Raw genomic sequence first — 17,145 nt, 5'->3', positions numbered from 1 at the left:
ACCTGTGTGTCTTAGGTAAAAGTTACGAAAGACGCACTACGCATGTTCGTTTCCATATTTCTACCATCCGTTTCCGGTACATCACCAGTGTAAACATTCACGGTTTTTTTCTGCTGCACTTACGGAATGACAGAAGGAAGACAGCACACAGTTTGAAAGAAAAAAAACTTGTACCGGAACCTTTTCAGAATGGCTAATGCACGAGGAAGGGTAAGAGTAGTATTAGTATTTATAATGAAGCTCGTATGCGCAATAGCTCAAAATCAAAATGTTATCCCAAACATATTGAGTGCGCGGTGTCCTCGATCAGGATTCGTCTTTCCTTTGATGACCTGTGACAGTGATGGATATTATTGCAGTATCCGATTCATGGAAACATCGGAGTGTTCAGGAATTTTATTGTTGTTATTTTGTCCAAGCATTTCTTTAACAAACGATCAAAAGAGTACTTTATATATATATATATATATATATATATATATATATATGTGTGTGTGTGTGTGTGTGTGTGTGTGTATCTCTGTGTGTGTGTGTGTGTATGCATATATATATAAACATATATACATAGATAGATAGACAGATAGATGTATATATAGATCTAGATAGATGTGTGTGTGTGTGTGTGTGTGTGTGTGTGTGTGTGTTGAGCTTTGTGCTGCAATGTAGTCCCACACATTCTGTAAGCCATTATAACTATATATATATATATATATATATATATATATATATATATATATATATATACACACACACATATATATATATATATATAGAGAGAGAGAGAGAGAGAGAGAGAGATAGGTGTGTGTGTGTGGGGGGGGGGAGTGTGGGTGTGTGTGTGTGTGTGTGTGTGTTTGCAGTGGTCTTTGAATGTAAGATTTCCTTGCTCTTGATATCTAATATCCAGAAAAACCAATTAAAGTACGAACTGAAGCAGTACCTGGGATGTAATTATTTTTTCCTATCTTGAACCAAAAAAAAAAAAAAAAAAAAAAATCATCATTGTGTGTGTGTGTGTGTGTGTGTGTGTGCATTCATCCATTGCATGGTTCATTAATTCAATAACATCATTTCAATTTAAGTGATATGTTTATGTCAGTGAGAATCATTATTATCAGTGTGTGTGAGTGTGTGTTTCTTTGTGTGCATTCCTTTGTGTGTGTTTCTGTGTCTGTGTGTGTGTGTTTTTATGTCTGTCTCTGAATAAACATGCAACAAGATTTGTAAAAGTAAAACAAAACAATCCGTTTACTTCTGTCTTCACCCCTTGCTCCCTACCCCCACAACCTCCCAAGGACTGAATGAAGAATTTGTTTTGTCATGCCTTGTGCAGGTCCCAGGATATATGCAGGCACGGGGACACCAGAGGTCCAAGATTGTCATCAGGTATATCAGGCAAATCATTCTGATGAATTCATATACATGCTTTAAAAAAAATATTTTATGCACATACTCTTCGTGGTAGTCCCTTAATTGTAGTCGATATACAACACAGTCTGTGTTCCCAACAATGGCAGCACAAATGACTACACAGTCCAAGACTGGAAGCATTGATTCAGGTTCCTGCAAATGTCACAAAAGTAGTCTGTTGTCTGAAATGAGGCAGATGTTGGAAAGGGGTGGATAATACGCTTACTCTGCATCGTCAATAATGCTGAACATATTTCTTATGTGAAAGCAAACACAATTTATCATGATGTGGACCCCTAACAGGACATTTCCTTGGCCATCCTGTGCAGTGCTTGTCAATATTTAGTTAGTATTGTTCTCCCATTCAGGTGCCAACTCTGAAATTACTGTCCTTTAGATTTTATGTGGGTTTTTTGTGTGGTTTTTTTTGGTCATATGGGTCAAATGGCTTGCAGAAAGTGAATAAAACATTTTTGGATTTTGTGTTTTGATAATGCTGAACAATGGTACATTTCAAGTTCTTTATTTTTTGACATATTGAAGTTTTTATGGTGTTGTTTTTTGTTTGTGGTTTTTTTTGTTGTTGTTGTTGTTTTTTGTTTGTTTGTTTTTTGTTTTGTTTTGTTTTGTTTTTTACATTTTACATATAAATTGATCTGTCTGTATATTTACAGAACTATCCATTTAGATTTTTATCTCTCTGTCTGTATAGATTTAATGGAAAATGAAGACTACAAACCGTAATTGCTGAAAATGTTTATGTGTTTGAGCATATATTATATGTCTGTGTAAAGTATGCATGATAAATGTATCACTCTATGCATGTGCCATTTATATGTTTGTGTCACTGTGTGTATGCTGTTTATGAGTGTGTGTGTGTGTGTGTGTGTGTGTGTGTGTGTGTGTGTGTGTGTGTGTGTGTGTGTGTGTGTGTGTGTGTGTGTAAAAAATGTGTGTGTTTGTAAAATGTGTAGTATAGTGTATAGAGATACACTCTGTCCTCCGACTGGCTGAAGGCATAGGACTGCAGCAGCAAGAAGAAGATACCAAAGAGTGTTGGGGCCAGCACACAGCCTTGTTTCACTCCGCTCTTAATTGGGAATGGGTCAGAGGAAGATCCATCATGCTGAACGGGTGCCCTGCATGTCTTCATGAAAAGATGTGATCATCCTCAGGAGCTTGGGGGGGGACATCCAGTTTTCTGTAACAGTGTGAAAAGGCCTTTTCTGCTGACCAGGTCAAAAGCCTTGGTCGATGAATGTGACATATAGTGGCCGTCTCTGTTCCCAGTATTTCTCCTGCAGCTGTAGCAAGGAGAAGACTATGTCGATTGTTGATCTTCCAGCTCTGAATCCGCACTGTACCTCAGAGTATACGCGTTCAGCAAGTAACTGCAGTCTGCTCAGGACTACATGGGCAAAGGCTTTCCCAAAGATACTGAGGAGGGAGATTCCAGTGTAGCTGTTGCAGTCGCTGCGATCACCCTTGTTCGTGTACAGAGTGATGATGTTGGTGTCACACATCTCCTGGGGCACAGTCCCATCTTCCCAGCACTGCAGTAGCAGCTGGTGCAGGTGGTGGAGTTGCAGTCTTTTTTCCAGCTTTGATGACTTCAGGCAGGATGTCATCTTTTCCTGGAGCTTTGCCACAGGCGAGGGAGTAGATGGCCTTGCTGAGTTCCTCTTCAGAGGGCAGGATGTTGAGTTCTTCCATGACAGGGAGGTTGGCGGTACTCTCCACTGCTGCGTCTGCGACAATGTTTTCTCTTGAATATAGCTCCTTGTAGTGTTCCGCCCATCTCTCTACCTGTTTGCTCCAGTTTGCTATCATGAAGCTGACTTCAGTGGTGTGATCTGGTTTACGCATGGGCCAAAGGCTTTTACATTCCATCGTACATGCCATGGATGTTGCTGCAGTCAGCGAAAAGTTGGATGTTCTGACAGATGTTCAGCCAGTAGCTGTGGGCGCAGATGCAAGATGCAGGTGTACTAAGACTGTGTGCTCAGCACTCTGCTCCATGGCAGCAAGACATGGACTCTCTACTCTCGCCAAGAATGCATACTCAACTCCTTTCACCTGCGCAACCATGGGAGAATTCTGGGCATCATGTGGCAAGACTGTGTACTAAACAAGAAAGTCCTTGACCAGGCAGGCAATTCCAGCATGTTTGCACTCCTGACCTGGCGCCGTCTGCGGTTGCTCGGCCACGTCAGGCGAATGGATGACAGGCGAATCCCCAAGGACAAGCTTTATGGCAAGCTCACCACTGGTTCTAGACCTGCAGGAAGACCTGTCCTACACTACAGGGACGTCTGCAAACAAAACATGAGGGCAGGTGACATGGACCCAGCAGGTTGGGAGATGGTGGCTGAAGACCGTAACAGCTGGAGAAAGACCGTAAAAGCATATGTCCAGAGGAACAAGGAGAAGAGAGAACAGCACTGGGAACAGGGGAGAGAGCGCAGACGGCAGAGGGCAGAATCCGTACCCTCTGAGCCAGGTGCAGTTTTCACCTGCGACAACTGCAACACAGCCTGTTGATCCAGAATCGGACTGTACAGCCACAGCAGGCGCTGAAACTCAACAACTTGACTGAACCAGGCGCAGAGTTCCATTGTCTCCCGAGACAGATGACCACCAACGATGAGTATAGTGTGTACTGTTTATATGAAGGTGGCCAGGCGTATGACAATAGCAAAATTAAACTAAAAAATCTAGAAAAATGTGCAAAACAAATTTTCAGATCAACTCAGTCTTCTATTTTAACCCACCCCCCCCCCCCCCCCCCCCCCCCCCCCCCCCACCCCCTCTGCGTTTCCACAGTGATCGAGAAATCCGTTTCAAGTGTTTCCTGCAGAACACTATCCTTGATGTACTGCGAGCTCGACCAGGCTGGCAGGAAGTGCAAGGGTGAGTGCCTTGTTTTTATAGTTTACTGTCGTCACCACTGTTGTGAGTGCAGGAAGTGCAAGGGTGAGTGCCTTGTTTTTATAGTTTACTGTCGTCACCACTATTGTGAGTGCAGGAAGTGCAAGGGTGAGTGCTTTATTTTTATAGTTTACTGTCATCACCACTATTGTGAGTGCAGGAAGTGCAAGGGTGAATGCCTTGTTTTTATAGTTTACTGTCATCACCACTATTTGGAGTGCATGCTAGAAGAGCTGACAATGGCATTGAAAGGATAACAATTTCAGTCTGCATGGTATGATGAGAATCTTCCATGACATATGATTGTAGCTTGATGTAAGGCACTGAGTGATATATAAGTCATTATGAATGATTCTCTCAAAAACAAATTATGTTTTCTTTTTCTTTTCTTTTTTTCTTTTCTTTGTTTAAGTTTGATTATTTTTGTGTGATTTGTTTTTTGTCTACTTTGCTTTATTGATTTACTTTTATATGTTTAGAGAGAGAGAGAGAGAGAAACAAACAACAAATGACAAATGTTTTATTGAGGGTAAAATGGATAAGCTGGAAGCTTCTTTACACCATGCCCTAACACACGCATACACACACGTACACACAATATGATAAACGGAGTAAGTGTGAATAAATAAATGACACAGAACAAACCAAATAGATAATAATAGATACATAAACGGATGAATCAAAGACTACAATTATGGAAACATCATGAAAATCATACAAAACATTGCCGCATGAAAATCTTCAAACACACGTGTGTGCACACACAGGCATCACACACATATACTCGAATGCACAAGTACATAAACATGCACATGCACACATACTTACACTCGCCTTTTTCCTTGCTTACACACTGTTGGAGAACAATTAAACAAACTATGCTGGCTTACTAGGATCTCATCATATGCTTTGATTTTGCTGGAACTAATTACATTTGTTGCATCAGATATTTTTGATATACTTTTTTGAAAGATGCTATGGTAGATCTATTTCTAAGATACTCTTAGATTTCATTCCACAGTTTACCACCCAATTTAGTGAGAGAGGACATGAAAAGGTTAGTTCTGGGACGAGGGGTAAAAAATGGAACTTTTGCTACAAAATATTTTTTCCAAGAATTTCCTATAAAGATAGGCCTGTGCAAATTTCTTCATAATTTTGAACATAAAAACACACTTGTTAAAGCGACATTTAAGATGAAAGGGGAGAATATTTAGTTCAACATTGTCATTTGCTTGAACAGAAGATTTAAGGAGAATGAGCTTGAGGGAACGTCTGTATATACTTTCAAGGGGTTTCAAGCAATTTTTACTTGCCCCATCCCAGCATGTTGATGCATAGTCAGTATCAGGTTGGATGTATGCATGAAAAAATAATTTACGGGTATGTTGATTAAGGAAATGCTTAATTCTATTGAGCTGAAATACTTTTTTGATAACACAGAGAGAGAGAGAGAGAGAGAGAGAGAGAGAGAGAGAGAGAAAAGTAAAGTAAACAAAAAACAAAATCACATAAAAAAAAAAATCTTTTCTGTGAGTGTGTGCATCTGCTTTTTTGTGCTTGTATGTGCTTATGTGTGTGTGCGTGCTTGTGCGCGCGTGTGTGTTCTTGTTTCCTGTGCATCTGACTGACATGTCACTATAACATGCTTCAGCCACTTTGATTGATTGATTGATGTGGATACTTATATAGCGCCTATCCTTGGTCAGAGACCAAGCTCTAAGCGCTTTACATACACGGGGACATTTGCACCACAGGCTGCCTACCTGGGTAGAGCCGACTGACGGCTGCCACTGGGCGCTCATCATTCGTTTCCTGTGTCGTTCAATCAGATTTCAGACGCACACGCATGCACACTCAGACAAACATGTAACATTTTACGTGTATGACCGTTTTTATTTATTACCCCGCCATGTAGGCAGCCATACTCCGTTTTCGGGGGTGTGCATGCTGGGTATATTCTTGTTTCCATAACCCACCGAACGCTGACATGGATTACAGGATCTTTAACGTGCGTATTTGATCTTCTGCTTGCATATACACACGAAGGGGGTTCAGGCACTAGCAGGTCTGCACATTTGTTGACCTGGGAGATCGGAAAAATCTCCACCCTTTACCCACCAGGTGCACCGAGATTCGAACCCAGGACCCTCAGATTGAAAGTCCAGCGCTTTAACCATTCGGCTATTGCACCCGTCATTAACCACTTGAGACATTTGAAAGTGCTAGGTAAATGTGCCATTCTTCTTTCGATATATATATTTTTTCTTATTATTATCATTATCTTCAGAAGTAATAGTACCAGTAGTAGTATAGATAATATTATTATTATCATTATATTTTGTTAATCTGTATCATATGTCATTCATCAGTCCAAACTGACCATGAATCCTTTGTGAATGAAAGATGCTGTTGTTGCTGTGTTGTCACTGCAGGGATGGAGAGTGGGACTTTTTCTGGTGCGACAGGGAGTGGGTACACACCAACTATGACACCACCTTCCTGCAGGAACACCAGAAAATCCTGCACTTCAGGAATCACTATGAGGTGGGCAAACTGCAGCAGATGATCCCTACATCAGATAAGTTGGATTCACATGTGAACTCAGTGCCGGAAGAAAAAGAATTGCATCAATCTTTATCTCTAAGAGATCTAGGTTTACTTGAACTTTGCTCAAACTACGTTGCAAAACTTTTCTGTGACATGAGGCTTCAAAACGTTTTTTTTTTTTTGTTTTTTTTTTGCATGCAAATTATACAAGTCTTTGGGCAGAACCCTTCTCAGCTGAGACAGTGTTTGATGAAATCCCCCTGTACCAGGTCCATTACATACTTGTGCAGAATTGCTCCCTTGTTCAGCACATGTGTTTCAAAAGAAATCTCCACCAAAACTAGAACTCCTTCATCACATTGTGGTTAGAACCCTGCTGCTGCCTCAGCTTCAAAACGTTGTTTACCCAAATTTGGTGCTTCCTCTGGGCTTCACATCTCTTCTTCTATGGTAATAGGATGGCATGAACAATTATTTTTTATTCAGTTTGCATCACTGCCAGTCCTCAACTCAGATGAAAGAAAGATTTGGAAAATGCCTAGTTTTTAAGGTTTGTATTTATAACATTATTTTCAAGAAGTCTAGACTGCATAATTCAGGCACTTTATTTGATTCCATACCCTATGTTCTTTGAATCCACATCTGTTTCTTCTTTGCATGTGTGGGTATGTGGGCGTGTGCATATGCATGCATGCGTTGGTGTGTGAGAGAGAGAGAGAGAGAGAGAGAGAGAGAGAGGATTATTTTGTGGTTTATCTCTGACTGTCATGTCATTGTGAAGCACTTTGAGACGTTTAAAACAGTTAAGGTAATATTGGCTATACATTACTTTTTTTTCTTTCAGCTTACTCGGAAAAATCTGATGGTGAAAAACTTGAAGAGGATGAGAAAACAGATAGAGCGAGAACAAGGAAAGCTTGAAGCCCAAAGGTACCAAACCACACAAACAGATAGCATAATCGTTGATTCATTGAGATGGTTTGAAAACTGTAACAAAGACTATAGCATTTGTGTGTTTCTCTCTCTCTCTCTCTCTCTCTCTCTCTCTCTCTCTCTCTCTCTCTCTCTCTTTAAATACTGAATGTCTTCTTCTTTTGAGATAATTTACTGTTCTGGGTTCCTGCATCTGATGACTGCTGAATCAGTTTCACTGTTCACCATCGAAATACTAAGAATATGTCGAACTATTCAATGTGTTCTTTAGACTTCTGAGTATACATGATTTTATCATCTTTGAACTGTACAACTGGAGGGATCTGCTCTGCTTCAGCTTGATAACAGTTTCTTGCTTTACGTTTCTAGTCACAAGATTGTAATGATTTGTAGTTTGCAAGGAATGAAATAACACCTGGTACTTACGTGGCAAAAAAAATGAAAGACAGAAAGAAAATGAACTGAAAAGAAAAAAAGGAGTAAATAATCATGAAGAAGAAAGAAATACAAAAAATTACAAGGCTCAAACAACGCACACAGACGTTTTTCTTGATTTTGTATGCTCTGTGTTTTGTTTATTTTATACATCTTTTTTTTTTCTTTTTGTGTGTGTTTCAGTCTTGATTTTTTCCCTTCAACTTTTGAACTGCCAGTAAGTGTGAACTCTTGTTTCCACATATGTCAGTACACTGCATTTTTTTCAGATCGTTTATATACATGCTGTTATACACATGTACATTCACACACATACACAGGCACACACAAATGCACACACACACATATGAACATGTACTCACATACATATAAACACATGCACAAACACACACACATGCATGTATGCGTGTGCATGTGTGCAATACTACAAATTGCAGATATGAACAATCACACACACACACACACACACACACACGCATGCACGCACGCACGCACACGTGTGTGCGCGCGCAGACACACACACACACACACACACACACACAAGATTAAGCAGTCAGGGGGATAGAAACAAGTCATGCAAAACAAACCTAACAGCAAAACAAACCTAACAAACAAGTCATGGAAAACAAGTCATGCAAAACAAACCTGACAAACAAGTCATGCAAAACAAGTCATGCAAAACAAACCTGACAAACAAGTCATGCAAAACAAACCTGACAAACAAGTCATGCAAAACAAACCTGACAAACAAGTCATGCAAAACAAGTCATGCAAAACAAACCTGACAAACAAGTCATGCAAAACAAGTCATGCAAAACAAACCTGACAAACAAGTCATGCAAAACAAGTCATGCAAAACAAACATAATAAACAAGTCATGCAAAACAAGTCATGCAAAACAAACCTAACAAACAAGTCATGCAAAACAAACCTAACAAACAAGTGTTGAATTTGGTTATGTGCCACAAAGACACCATTTCATTTGCAGGCACAAAAAACCCCACCTCTTTGATTATAATCATAGTTTTTTTTTTAAGACCTTGAAAACAGATTCTTTATTGTCTATTTGTGTGTGCAGTCAGAGTACCACATCTTCGTGGAAGAGTTCAAGAGAAACCCCGGAATCATCTGGATCATGAAGCCCGCCGCCAAGTCACAAGGCAGGGGGATATTCCTCTTCCGCAAACTGAAAGACATCATTGACTGGAAAAAGGTGACATGGCTGAACAGTCCGTGGCTGAACTGGACTGTTTTTACCTTGTTAGATTATATTGTGAACTGTGATGTGTGTGACAGGTTTCTTCTTTTTCTCCTTCGTTCGTGGGCTGCAACTCCCATGTTCACTCGTATGTACACATTTTTTACCCCACCATGCAGGCAGCCATACTCCGTTTTCACGGGTGTGCATGCTGGGTATGTTCTTGTTTCCATAACCCACCGAACACTGACGTGGATTACAAGATCTTTAACATGCGTATTTGATCTTCTGCTTGCGTATACACACGAAGGGGGTTCAGCCACAAGCAGGTCTGCACATATGTTGACCTGGAAGATCGGAAAAATCTCCACCCTTTACCCAGCAGGTGCCATTACCGAGATTTGAACCCGGGACCCTAGGATTGAAAGTCCAGTGCTTTAACCACTTGGATATTGCCCCTGTCTGACTGGTTTAATATTGTGAACTGTGATATGTGTGACTGGTTTGATATTGTGAACTGTGATGTGTGTGACTGGTTTAATATTGTGAACTGTGATGTGTGTGACTGGTTTGATATTGTGAACTGTGATGTGTGTGACTGGTTTAATATTGTGAACTGTGATGTGTGTGACTGGTTTAATATTGTGAACTGTGATATGTGTGACTGGTTTAATATTGTGAACTGTGATGTGTGTGACTGGTTTGATATTGTGAACTGTGATGTGTGTGACTGGTTTAATATTGTGACTTGTGATGTGTGTGACTGGTTTAATATTGTGAACTGTGATGTGTGTGACTGGTTTAATATTGTGAACTGTGATGCGTGTGACTGGTTTGATATTGTGAACTGTGATGTGTATGACTGGTTTAATATTGTGAACTGTGATGTGTGTGACTGGTTTAATATTGTGAACTGTGATATGTGTGACTGGTTTAATATTGTGACTTGTGATGTGTGTGACTGGTTTAATATTGTGAACTGTGATATGTGTGACTGGTTTAATATTGTGAACTGTGATATGTGTGACTGGTTTGATATTGTGAACTGTGATGTGTGTGACTGGTTTGATATTGTGACTTGTGATGTGTGTGACTGGTTTGATATTGTGAACTGTGATGTGTGTGACTGGTTTGATATTGTGAACTGTGATGTGTGTGACTGGTTTAATATTGTGAACTGTGATGTGTGTGACTGGTTTAATATTGTGAACTGTGATGTGTGTGACTGGTTTAATATTGTGACTTGTGATGTGTGTGACTGGTTTAATATTGTGAACTGTGATGTGTGTGACTGGTTTAATATTGTGACTTGTGATGTGTGTGACTGGTTTAATATTGTGACTTGTGATGTGTGTGACTGGTTTAATATTGTGACTTGTGATGTGTGTGACTGGTTTAATATTGTGAACTGTGATGTGTGTGACTGGTTTGATATTGTGAACTGTGATATGTGTGACTGGTTTAATATTGTGACTTGTGATGTGTGTGACTGGTTTAATATTGTGAACTGTGATGTGTGTGACTGGTTTGATATTGTGAACTGTGATATGTGTGACTGGTTTAATATTGTGAACTGTGATGTGTGTGACTGGTTTAATATTGTGAACTGTGATGTGTGTGACTGGTTTAATATTGTGAACTGTGATGTGTGTGACTGGTTTAATATTGTGAACTGTGATGTGTGTGACTGGTTTGATATTGTGAACTGTGATGTGTGTGACTGGTTTGATATTGTGACTTGTGATGTGTGTGACTGGTTTAATATTGTGAACTGTGATGTGTGTGACTGGTTTAATATTGTGAACTGTGATGTGTGTGACTGGTTTGATATTGTGAACTGTGATGTGTGTGACTGGTTTAATATTGTGAACTGTGATGTGGGTGACTGGTTTGATATTGTGAACTGTGATGTCTGTGACTGGTTTGATATTGTGACTTGTGATGTGTGTGACTGGTTTCATATTGTGAACTGTGATGTGTGTGACTGGTTTAATATTGTGAACTGTGATGTGTGTGACTGGTTTAATATTGTGACTTGTGATGTGTGTGACTGGTTTAATATTGTGAACTGTGATGTGTGTGACTGGTTTAATATTGTGAACTGTGATGTGGGTGACTGGTTTGATATTGTGACTTGTGATGTGTGTGACTGGTTTAATATTGTGAACTGTGATGTGTGTGACTGGTTTAATATTGTGAACTGTGATGTGTGTGACTGGTTTGATATTGTGAACTGTGATGTGTGTGACTGGTTTGATATTGTGAACTGTGATGTGTGTGACTGGTTTAATATTGTGACTTGTGATGTGTGTGACTGGTTTAATATTGTGACTTGTGATGTGTATGACTGGTTTAATATTGTGAACTGTGATGTGTGTGACTGGTTTAATATTGTGAACTGTGATGTGTGTGACTGGTTTGATATTGTGAACTGTGATGTGTGTGACTGGTTTAATATTGTGAACTGTGATGTGTGTGACTGGTTTAATATTGTGAACTGTGATGTCTGTGACTGGTTTGATATTGTGAACTGTGATGTGTGTGACTGGTTTGATATTGTGAACTGTGATGTGTGTGACTGGTTTAATATTGTGACTTGTGATGTGTGTGACTGGTTTAATATTGTGAACTGTGATGTGTGTGACTGGTTTAATATTGTGAACTGTGATGTGTGTGACTGGTTTAATATTGTGACTTGTGATGTGTGTGACTGGTTTAATATTGTGAACTGTGATGTGTGTGACTGGTTTAATATTGTGAACTGTGATGTGTGTGACTGGTTTGATATTGTGAACTGTGATGTGTGTGACTGGTTTAATATTGTGAACTGTGATGTGTGTGACTGGTTTGATATTGTGAACTGTGATGTGTGTGACTGGTTTAATATTGTGAACTGTGATGTGTGTGACTGGTTTAATATTGTGAACTGTGATGTGTGTGACTGGTTTAATATTGTGAACTGTGATGTGGGTGACTGGTTTAATATTGTGAACTGTGATGTGTGTGACTGGTTTGATATTGTGACTTGTGATGTGTGTGACTGGTTTAATATTTTGAACTGTGATGTGTGTGACTGGTTTAATATTGTGAACTGTGATGTGTGTGACTGGTTTGATATTGTGAACTGTGATGTGTGTGACTGGTTTAATATTTTGACTTGTGATGTGTGTGACTGGTTTGATATTGTGAACTGTGATGTGTGTGACTGGTTTAATATTGTGAACTGTGATGTGTGTGACTGGTTTAATATTGTGAACTGTGATGTGTGTGACTGGTTTAATATTGTGAACTGTGATGTGTGTGACTGGTTTAATATTGTGAACTGTGATATGTGTGACTGGTTTAATATTGTGAACTGTGATGTGTGTGACTGGTTTAATATTGTGAACTGTGATGTGTGTGACTGGTTTGATATTGTGAACTGTGATGTGTGTGACTGGTTTGATATTGTGAACTGTGATGTGTGTGACTGGTTTAATATTGTGACTTGTGATGTGTGTGACTGGTTTAATATTGTGAACTGTGATGTGTGTGACTGGTTTAATATTGTGACTTGTGATGTGTGTGACTGGTTTAATATTGTGAACTGTGATGTGTGTGACTGGTTTAATATTGTGAACTGTGATGTGTGTGACTGGTTTGATATTGTGAACTGTGATGTGTGTGACTGGTTTAATATTGTGAACTGTCGTGTGTGTGACTGGTTTAATATTGTGAACTGTGATGTGTGTGACTGGTTTAATATTGTGAACTGTCGTGTGTGTGACTGGTTTAATATTGTGACTTGTGATGTGTGTGACTGGTTTAATATTGTGAACTGTGATGTGTGTGACTGGTTTGATATTGTGAACTGTGATGTGTGTGACTGGTTTGATATTGTGAACTGTGATGTGTGTGACTGGTTTGATATTGTGAACTGTGATGTGTGTGACTGGTTTAATATTGTGAACTGTGATGTGTGTGACTGGTTTAATATTGTGAACTGTGATATGTGTGACTGGTTTAATATTGTGAACTATGATGTGTGTGACTGGTTTAATATTGTGAACTGTGATGTGTGTGACTGGTTTAATATTGTGAACTGTGATATGTGTGACTGGTTTAATATTGTGAACTATGATGTGTGTGACTGGTTTAATATTGTGAACTGTGATGTGTGTGACTGGTTTGAAGTGTCGGGAGTGGCACTGTCGCTTTGCTGGTCAGTTCCATGTACTGCTCTTTCCCCATCACCACAGCTGCACGCATTGAGACTTCAAGACTCTTTACTGGCTTCAAATAGAAGAATTTGGTGTGTGTAAGGGGTATTAAAATGATGTTCTATCATCAGCCACTCTGGATCTAAATAAAACAAAAAATCAATGGCGGGTATTCATGCTTTTACCTACCTAACCCCCAACCTCACATCACACACACACACACACACACACACACACACACACACACTAATGCACACACACATACCTTCCACATGAAATTACTACGAAACACTCAAGTGGTTAGAAAATAAACATACTTTTGCTATGGGATGTTTTTTCATTATAGGGGGAGTACCAGCCTTTACAAGACCCCAATGCCAAAGACATGCCTGAGCTTTATGTAGTACAGCGCTACATTGAAAACCCCTACCTCATCGGTGGCCGAAAGTTTGACATCCGTATATACGTTCTGGTTTTGTCTGTGAGTATACCAGATCTGGTATTGGAGATAGTGACAGTGATGATAATTATAGTGGTGGTTGTAGTAGTGGCATGTGTGTATGGATATGTGTGCTTTTGTATTCTTATTTTTTGCATATTTCACTAGTGAGTCTGAAAAGTGTATATCTGTTGATTTCTGTTGAATGTGTTCTCCTGGGTACTTGAATCTTTTCACCTGGATACTTGAGTGTGCACAAAATTACAGAATATTAGAGATTATCATGAGCACCTGGTTTTTACCTGTCAGAATTTTGAATTGCTAAAATTTGCATTCTGGTTCCCTTTCTTTTTCAGTTCTCGTAGAAGGTGTGTGTGCATGCATATTTCAAAGTTCTACAAAATGTGAGATGTCCTTATATTTCAGTTGTGACAAATTTGTGTGTTTGGCTTGTTAAGAACTGTACCTAACTGCATCAGTTTGTTTTGAAGCATGTGTACATGTGTGGGGTTCTTTCAGTTTAATCCTCTGAAAGCATGGCTGTACCGCGGAGGATTCGCTCGTTTTTCCAACACGCGCTTCTCCCTGGACTCCATTGAAGATAACTGTATCCTTTCAGACGAAAGAAGCATAATTTCAAGCAGTGAGAGTTTGGTTTTACATGTCAGTTTGTAAGTCTTGAAAACTCAGTTATCATCATTTTATTCATCATTATCAACAGAATGATGTCTGTTATATATAGTTATTTTAAATTAAAAAAATTAATTATTGCTTTCTGTTTTCAGATCAGTGTTAGTGTAATGAAGGTGTTTTTTTTTCTCTGTCTTTGATAATAAGGTCAATCTGAAGAGCAGATTAACAATTTTCTTTGATGTTCATCAGATTTTATACTGTTATTTTCCATAGTAATCGCATGAATCTTTTGAATTTCAAATTAAAGTTCTATCATGATGTAAAAATGAATATGGTAGGTGTGTTACAGCTTGGGTCTTCACCCCATCTGCATTGAATTGAATCTGAAAAGTGATTGGCTGTTGTGAGACCATCAGTGACCATACGGAAATTGATGAATAGAGGTCAAGGGTCAAGGCCAGCACTTGGCTTAAAGAAAAAAAAAAAAGAAAAAAAAAGCAGAACTCACATCATGTATCTGATTCTCCTCAAACAGTATGCAGTAAAATATCATGTATCTGATTCTCCTCAAACAGTATGCAGTAAAACATCATGTATCTGATTCTCCTCAAACAGTATGCAGTAAAATATCATGTATCTGATTCTCCTCAAACAGTATGCAGTAAAATATCATGTATCTGATTCTCCTCAAACTGTAAGCAGTAAAATATCATGTATCTGATTCTCCTCAAACAGTATGCAGTAAAACATCATGTATCTGATTCTCCTCAAACTGTAAGCAGTAAAACATCATGTATCTGATTCTCCTCAAACAGTATGCAGTAAAATATCATGTATCTGATTCTCCTCAAACTGTAAGCAGTAAAACATCATGTATCTAATTCTCCTCAAACAGTATGCAGTAAAATATCATGTATCTGATTCTCCTCAAACAGTATGCAGTAAAACATCATGTATCTAATTCTCCTCAAACAGTATGCAGTAAAATATCATGTATCTGATTCTCCTCAAACAGTATGCAGTAAAATATCATGTATCTAATTCTCCTCAAACAGTATGCAGTAAAATATCATGTATCTGATTCTCCTCAAACAGTATGCAGTAAAATATCAGCTATATTGACATTTACTGTCACAGTTTGCAAGATTTAGGTAACAACATAATTTATTGTATTGTATTGTATTGTATTGTATTGTATTGTATTGTGTATTCCTCTTTGTGTAATTAAAGCTATATTGCAGTGCCCCCCCCCACCCACCCACCCCTTCTTTTTTCTGGTTGCAAGTGTATTGATTTCCTATTTATGTGGATTTTATTACATAATTTTGCCAGGGAGAATCATTTTATTATCAATGGGTTCTTTCATGGGTGCTGAGTGCATGCTGCACATGGGGCCATTGCATTTGATCTCATTCGAATGACTTGTATCCAAACCACCACTCAAGGTCAAGTGGAGGGGGAGAAAAAACTGGTGAGTTTAGGGTTTGATCCAATGCACACCAACTATCTCATTTCCCAGACAGATGCATAGCCAATAGGCCATCATTCCATAATTGTGAAGTTGTAGTTGATCCGATGCACACCAACTATCCCATTTCCCTGACAGATGCATAGCCAATAGGCCATCACTCCATACTGGTGAAGTGTAGTTGATCCAATGCACACCAACTATCCCATTTCCCTGACAGATGCATAGCCAACAGGCCATCACTCCATAATGGTGAAGTGTAGTTGATCCAATGCACACCAACTATCCCATTTCCCTGACAGATGCATAGCCAACAGGCCATCACTCCATCATGGTGAAGTGTAGTTGATCCAGTGCACACCAACTATCTAATTTCCCAGACAGAGGCATAGCCAACAGGCCATCACTCCATACTGGTGAAGCTGTAGTGGCAGGTAAGTGAGATGTTGTATATGGCACACTGTCATCATCAAACTGAGCATGGCAAGTGTCTACAAGGCACGCAAACGTGACCACATCTCTCCCCTCCTCGCAGAACTGCACTGGCTGCCTGTTTCTTTCAGAATTCAATACAAGATTGCCACTGTTTGTTATAATGTCATCTCAGGCTCTGCTCCTCCTTATCTTCAGGAACTCCTCCAGATCTGTATTCCATCTCGGTCTCCGCATTCCTCCTGTGACACTCACATTTTTTGCATACCAAGCAGGCGAAAGAAACTCCATGGGGAACGTGCTTTCTCTTTCACTGGACATGTCATCTGGAACAAACTCCCTTATTCTGTCTGACACACTTAGTCTTTGTCCTCATTCACATCAGCTCTCAAAACTCACCTTTTCCACAGTTGTTATGAGTAGTTTTCCTGCTCTGTGTGTCTGTCTGTGATTGTTGGTGGTTGGAGAGAGGAATGGGGCTGTATCGGTATGAATGCCAGGTGTGTGTGTGTGTGTGTGT

The 17,145-nt window shown here is 39.4% G+C and overlaps 1 protein-coding gene across 1 annotated transcript in view; it reads left to right on the top strand.

Moving 5' to 3' along the window:
- The first annotated feature begins 87 nt into the window (after positions 1–87).
- The window catches only part of LOC143300223 (putative tubulin polyglutamylase TTLL9), a 32,100-nt gene continuing 15,042 nt past the window's right edge, over positions 88–17,145 (top strand). The window contains exons 1-9 of the mRNA XM_076613799.1: positions 88–210; positions 1,334–1,386; positions 4,234–4,320; positions 6,774–6,885; positions 7,733–7,818; positions 8,440–8,473; positions 9,335–9,469; positions 14,000–14,134; positions 14,612–14,699. Of these exons, the coding sequence (XP_076469914.1) occupies positions 190–210; positions 1,334–1,386; positions 4,234–4,320; positions 6,774–6,885; positions 7,733–7,818; positions 8,440–8,473; positions 9,335–9,469; positions 14,000–14,134; positions 14,612–14,699 (751 nt within the window). The 5' untranslated portion in view covers positions 88–189. The remainder of the gene's footprint in view (positions 211–1,333; positions 1,387–4,233; positions 4,321–6,773; positions 6,886–7,732; positions 7,819–8,439; positions 8,474–9,334; positions 9,470–13,999; positions 14,135–14,611; positions 14,700–17,145) is intronic.

The sequence above is a fragment of the Babylonia areolata genome, chromosome 26 (genome assembly GCF_041734735.1).
Source record: "Babylonia areolata isolate BAREFJ2019XMU chromosome 26, ASM4173473v1, whole genome shotgun sequence".
In the NCBI taxonomy this organism is placed as follows: Eukaryota; Metazoa; Mollusca; class Gastropoda; order Neogastropoda; family Buccinidae; genus Babylonia; species Babylonia areolata.
This window is presented reverse-complemented; position numbering and strand designations above follow the sequence as displayed.